The following is a 6,373-nucleotide window of genomic DNA, read 5'->3' as shown; positions in this document are numbered from 1 at the left end:
GGGGGGGGGGGGGGGGGGGGGGGGGGGGGGGGGGGGGCAGTCATTCAGGACATACCGAAATAGCCAAGAAGACCTGCCTGTCCTGCCCAGAAAGCAACTGGTAGTGTAGGTGGTGGCTGTGCTCAAGAAACCCCAACTGTGTGTCTTCTCATAAATAAACGGTATTTCACTAACAGTACCTGATGACATCACCCGTTTCTTTTCCTAATTGGACCAAAATATGGGAGCCTAACCTGGCCGTGTCTTGATATGATGTAAATCATAACTCAGGGGACAAATCTTGGCTCTGGGCTTGGTTTCCCTAGAGCTGAGGTTTAGCCTGCTGGGTTTTGTTCATGCCTTTCCTTGCACCCCCTGAATACCCCCTGTCCTTCTGCCCAGAAATAGCAGACAAGATCTACAACCTCTTCAATGGCTACACCAGCGGCAAGGAGCAGCAAACAGCCTACAACACTCTGCTGGACCTGGGTTCCCCCAGCCTGCACCGAGTCCTTTACCACTACAACCAGCACTACGAAAGCTTTGGGGAGTTCACCTGGCGCTGTGAAGATGAGCTAGGGCCCAGGTAGGCTCAGGAGCTGGGTTGGCTAGGCAGGCAGGCTTGCCCACCAACAGGGGGTGTTGTAGATGTTGGTGACCAGGAAGGTGGCTCTCTGGCAAATCTCATGAATTTATTTGATGATAAAGCTTAGAGTCTTACAGTGGGGTTCCTGTTCTGCTGGATGCTGTGCTCATGTTTGGGGTCCAGCCATCTCCCTTGAAGGACCATAAACCTAGGACAAGGTGGAAGGCAGTAGACCGTTGTCAACCCATCATCATTGTCCATTCCACCAGCTCTATACTGTGTCTGGAGTTTTGCCTAGTCCGTTCATGCTATGCAGGGTGGGAAGGGGATGGGATTCTCTTTTTTCCTCAAATTCTTTTGAATTTGAATCAAAGGAATCAAAAGAATCAAAGGATTCTTTTCCTTTTCCTGGAAGGGGATGGGATTCTCTTTTTTCCTCAGTAGCTGCTGCCACAGGCAAAAAGGCAGAAGGTCTTGGAAAAATAATGCACCTTTGAGGAATGGAGGTTGTTGTGGGTGAGAAGGAGAGGGAGTGTGGTCAGAGTGTGTTGCTAGAGAAGGGCCCCAGGCATTGATGGAGGGAAGAAGGTGCAAGGAGGTGGTTGTACCTTCAAGCCTGCTGTAGAAGGTGACACAGAAGAGCTTGGTTGTGGAAGCTGCTGGGTGAAGTGCGTGCATACATACATGTACTGGACCATGCCAAGGTCAGACCTGGCTTTCCTCCTTTTCCTGGGCTTTGGCTTGAGTTGAATGCATCTCTGTGTGTTGAACTCACCGTCACTTGTGGTCCAAAGCAGGCAGTGGATTGACCTTGGGTCTGAATTGCATATGTTCCCTCCCTTTTGATCCATGTCTGTGGTCGGGTGAGGTGATCTCAGGGACACGAGTGTTTTTGGTGCCCAGGCAGTGCTGAGCTACCACAGCAGGTTTTGGAGGAGGTTGCCCTGAGCTCTTCCTGGCTGAAACAGTCCCTTCTGCCTGAGTGAGCACCATGTCCTCTCCCCGGGCTCCTCCATGTCACTGCAGCCCCTCAAGCTGCCTGGGGATGGGGTGCCTCGTGCCCCGGGCTTGCAGAGGCAGCCAGATGTTCCCTTCTCCCCATGTCCTTCAACATCTGCTTTTGTCTGCGTGGTTTCCCAGTAACGTGGATGTTTCCAGTCAGTTTAGCAAGCTGGGCTGGGAGATTGTGTGGGCTGCAGTGGTGTTTCATAGCATCTGGCCTCCAAAGGACCAGAGCCTTGAGCCCATCCGGAAATCAGGATTACTTCAAATGTACGTCAGCAACAGCTCCTATCTATGAAATGCATGGCCTCCACCTTACCCCCTGCCCCACACCTCCTCTTGCTGGTCTCACCACTAGCTGTCTTCCAGTCCTGCTTCTCCAGGTGATCACTTGTGGATTTCTAGCAGAGGATTGGAGATCCTGCACCTACCTTCTCTGTCCTCCAAATCTCTGCTGGGCGGTCAGAAAGACTCAGCAAATAGCTGGTGGCTGTCTTGCACTTAGTGTCTTAGGCACGTCTAGTTCAGCTTTGGTGGGAAACTCCTAAGAAATCCTCCACTCCCTGGGGCAAAACTGGGGTCTCTCCTCTTTCCTCTTTTCCCATTTATGTTCTAAGAAATGTAAGCTCTTTGAGGCACAGCCTCAAAGCTCAGTAGTGACATCCCAGCATGTGGAGTCTTGTTAAGGCTGAGGCTCCCACCAGCTCCTCTGCCCAGGGTTGCTTCATTCCCATGACGCCGAGTGGGGTCAGCAGGCTTGGACTTATGTCTTACCTTCGTCTCGAGCCCAGCTGCGGTGATGCCACTCTGTCTCCATTTCCAGATGTGAAATCCAGCCCCGGTTTGCACAGACCATCTGACATCTGTTGCGATGGTTTGCATGAGGAGTACATAAAATTCCTTACATGACGGACTGGAGTTGTCACACAGCCACTGCCATTGCCAAGGCTGAGCATTGCCATTGCTGCTCACTGCCTCAGTGAGGAGACCAAGGACCAGCCAGAACACGGGGTGGAAGCTGCCTCCTCAAGCCCCACGAGGCAGAGGTGCATTGGCACGGAGCAGCCAGAAATGCCACTGAATTGCCCAAATGTTACCATTTGCTGCGTGAATCTACAAGCCAGAGGGTTAATTCCACCCTCTGGAAATGCTGGAGTGCTTAGGATGGGATGACGCAAGTTGCTGATGAAGTGTTTGCAGCTCGCGCTACTTGGAAAGAGACATTTAGGCAGCTGCAGTGGGTTCTGGTGATGACAAATCTTGGAAAGCAGACCTCCTGTTTGATCGTCTGCAAGGGCGAAGCATCCAGACTGGTGGTGACAGGACAAATCACTTGCAGATGACATTATTTAGCCAGCAGACAGAGTGTGTGTTTGACTGTTGCTGATGCTCCTTTGAAGTCCTGGATGTGGACCCACGTGACTGACTCTACCATGTCCCTCCTTCTCCACGTGGCCATGCCGCCTTCTGGCTCTGCTCGCTTGGGGTGTGCTCACCTCCCTTCCTGGCAACACTGGCTGCTGGACTGAAGGAAGCGAGGATGTGTGCAGATAACTTGTCTGGGGTTACAAAAGTGAGTTGCTCCCTCCCAGTCCTAGAAGGGCTGCAGAGAGCCCTGGACTTTGCATAAGGAGAAGAAATGGAGGGAAAGGCAAGTCATTTTCTAGCAAGGAATAAGTGAAAGTAAGATTTGATGCAAAGCCTGGTGAAGTCTGGTGGTGTCTATGGGCTTTGAGCCAAAATCTGTAGGATCATATTCAATGGTCCTGTTAGGGTACCTGTGACGCTGGAGGAAGAGAGGCAGTTGTGGCACCTTGCCTAGGTGTCTAGATGCAGGGACCAAGACGAGTGAGAGGTTGGCTACTTTCTCACAGCTGGAAGACCTGGCCCGCTTGGGTGGCTGTCTCCAGAGTCAGCACCATGCTAAGCACCTTCACCTCTCTGCTGTGCTCTGGATGAGTGCCCCGGGTCTGCAGGTGTCACGTGGCTGCAGAGCTGGACAACCTCTCGGTGGCTCCAGACTGGCTCCTTGGAGCTGCAGCCACCTCTGTGATGGACCTTTTCCTCTCCAGGAAAGCCAAGGTTGGCTCTGGCTGGACCTGGGGTAAATTAATTCTTCTCCAAGCAGCTCTTCCATGGTGCACCCGGCCTGGAGGAAGGTGTGGAGGGGCTGTGGATATTCCTCCATGGTTGGTACGTGTACCAAACCAGCCACAACACAGCCATGTGCTTCACACACAACCCCTGCTTATCCAAGTAAGAATGTACAAAGAGGGTATTTTTTTCCCTAGCATTGCGATTTGTGTCTCCACTGCCTGTTCTGTGCTGAACAGATGCTGAGTTAAAGCTATCAAGGGGGTGTATCTTCTCTTCCCTGTCTATACTAACCCACCAACTGGCCTTGAAGCTGGCTAGGAAACTTATCCCAGCTCTTGAGACACTTAAACTTTTGTCTGGGTTTCCAGGCACATGCAATACTCACCTTCAAGACACTTCATTTGAATCCATTACCTCCACATTTGCCAGATTCCCTGGATATCACTCGAAGTGCTAGACAAGTTTAAAAAGAACATAATGTGTTCTATCTGAACAAACTGTTTTTCTTGATAAAAGCATCAGAAACACAATTTTAAGAGGAAAAACATGAAAAGAGAACACAATTTAAGTCATATTTGGCCAGGATCCTCTGCGCTCTTCCAATACCTCATCCAACATGAGGGGTTGGTAATTTAGCACTTTTTTGCTACCAGAACAAGCCCACATTGAGGCTATGTTGCCCTGGGGGTGCTGTGTGTCTGTCTTCTGCTGAAGATGGGTTTCTCCTGGACCTCCTCTCCCTCTGTCACCCAACTTTCTCTCCTGGCTTCCTTGGCTGGTTTGCAGCTCTTCATGAGGTGCTATGGCTGTGACCTGCCTTTCCTTGGTTTTTTCTCTGCAATTGGAAAATGCAAAATGTACATGCAAAGAACTGTGGAGCTCTGACACATCCCTTGCTCTCTCAGAGCTTTTTGGATCAAACCTAGTTGCATGCTTCAGTATATTCCTTCTCGTTTGCACGCTGTCCTGTGGAACATGTTTCCTAAACTGTTACTAAACATTACAAATCATGTACCAGACGTGTCATTCATTGTACTTACATCTTGTGATATTGCTTCTTATGAGGATCACAATTTTTATCTCCCCTTCAGCCTTCCATACAGACCCCCACAAGCCAGGCATGATATTTTGAGTGGGTTTTTTTCCTAAATTTTCTTCATGCTCAGTGGTGTCCCAGCATGCTGGTTCCCAGTATTGTGCATTTCTTCTTCATCACGTCCCCCTCAGCCACATGATGGCAAGGGAGCGATGCTCCCAGCATGCCTGCCTTTTCCCGGCCCTTTCTGCCATGTCACTGGAGGTGTCCTACACCAAGCCATGAGTGACCGGCATGTCACTGGTCAACCATGTCATGACCAGTTGACCACTGGTCAACCAACATGTCACATGACCAACCACAGTTTGGGAACTGTGGTTCCCAAACATGCAACGCATGCACTTCATGGAGAGGACACATGTGGTGACACTGCCCTGATCTGGCCACACATGTGATGCCTGACACCTTTTACCATTTCTCCCCACTGCCTACAGTGCTATTGGCTCCCACTTTCCCATCCTATTGTATTTGGGGTCCAGTAGCTGCAGCAGTGACTGGTAATGCCATTTGAGTTGTTGATGATGTCCATCCCAAGGGGTGTTGGGGGTTTCACAGCTACACCTGTGACTGTCCCCTCACTAAACCCTCAGCAAACCTGGCCTTGTTGTGGGGACAATACAGGGTGGAAGAAGAAGGGGAGACAGTTCAGGGAAGTGTAAGGTGAGTCCCAAGACCAGTGCGGCAGGTCCAGCACCACTGTGGTAGCATGGGCATCTCTGACCCGGGTAGGGGCTGCTCTCGTGCATTTAGGCTTGCAGTGCTGCCACGGGGCTGGTGTGTCCCCCCAGCCCCACCATCCCTCCTCGTCCTGGCAGCATCGGGCTCCGCTCAGCTGCTCTTCATGCTGCCCGACTCTTGCGTTATCTCTTCTCCCTCCAGGAGCTCCCACGGTGTCCTTAACCATCTTTGCTTTTCTCTCCTCATGTGCTTTCCTGCCCTTCCTGCCATCCCGCCATGGTGTCTCCATCACCCCCGCCACCCCCTCGCTGTCCGTCTCCCCCGACATCTCCCCTTGCCCATCCTCGCTGCAGGAAGGCCGGCCTCATCCTCTCACAGCTGGGGGACCTCAGCAGCTGGTGCAATGGCCTCCTGCAAGAGCCCAAGATCAGCCTCCAGCGCTCATCCCTCAAGTACCTCGCCTGCCGCTACAGTGAGATCAAGCCCTATGGGCTCGACTGGTCAGAGCTCAGCCGGGACCTCAAGAAGACGTGCGAGGAGCAGACGCTGAGTGTCCTTTACAATGACTATGGTGACAAGGACTACTGAGGGTTGTGGGTGCCCGCTCTCACGCTGGCCTTCCCACAGGCATTTGTGAGGGTTTTATACACGGACCCATGGCGGGGGAGGATGTCGCTGATGTTTCTGGCGGCAAAAATTTGGACCAGGGAGCGAAACCGGCTGCTCTGTGCAGGACTGACTCAGTATTAGTTTCTTCTTTGACTTGGCCAAAAGCCTTTCTAGTTAGAAGTCTTGTGGGACCCAGTTTTCTTGGTTTTGTTTTACTCATTTTGCCAAGAGGTTCCTCAGCATTGGTGGAGAGGGCAGGTTGGGAGGGCACAGCCCTCTCCTCCTGCCCTATCCCTGCCCTGGCTGTGGGGACCATCCCCAAGGGT

General features: G+C 51.9%; 1 protein-coding gene across 1 annotated transcript in view; it reads left to right on the top strand.

The window, feature by feature from the left end:
- Positions 1–6,026, top strand: part of ASTN1 (astrotactin 1) — a 55,677-nt gene extending 49,651 nt beyond the window's left edge. The window contains exons 23-24 of the mRNA XM_019471142.1: positions 382–565; positions 5,792–6,026. Coding sequence (XP_019326687.1) covers positions 382–565; positions 5,792–6,026 — 419 coding nt within the window. The remainder of the gene's footprint in view (positions 1–381; positions 566–5,791) is intronic.
- The last annotated feature ends 347 nt before the right edge of the window (positions 6,027–6,373 follow it).

Source organism: Aptenodytes forsteri, unplaced genomic scaffold (assembly GCF_000699145.1).
Source record: "Aptenodytes forsteri isolate BGI_AS27 unplaced genomic scaffold, ASM69914v1 Scaffold289, whole genome shotgun sequence".
Lineage (NCBI taxonomy): Eukaryota > Metazoa > Chordata > Aves > Sphenisciformes > Spheniscidae > Aptenodytes > Aptenodytes forsteri.
The sequence above is the reverse complement of the archived record's forward strand: the minus strand, read 5'-3'. Positions and strand labels throughout refer to the sequence as shown.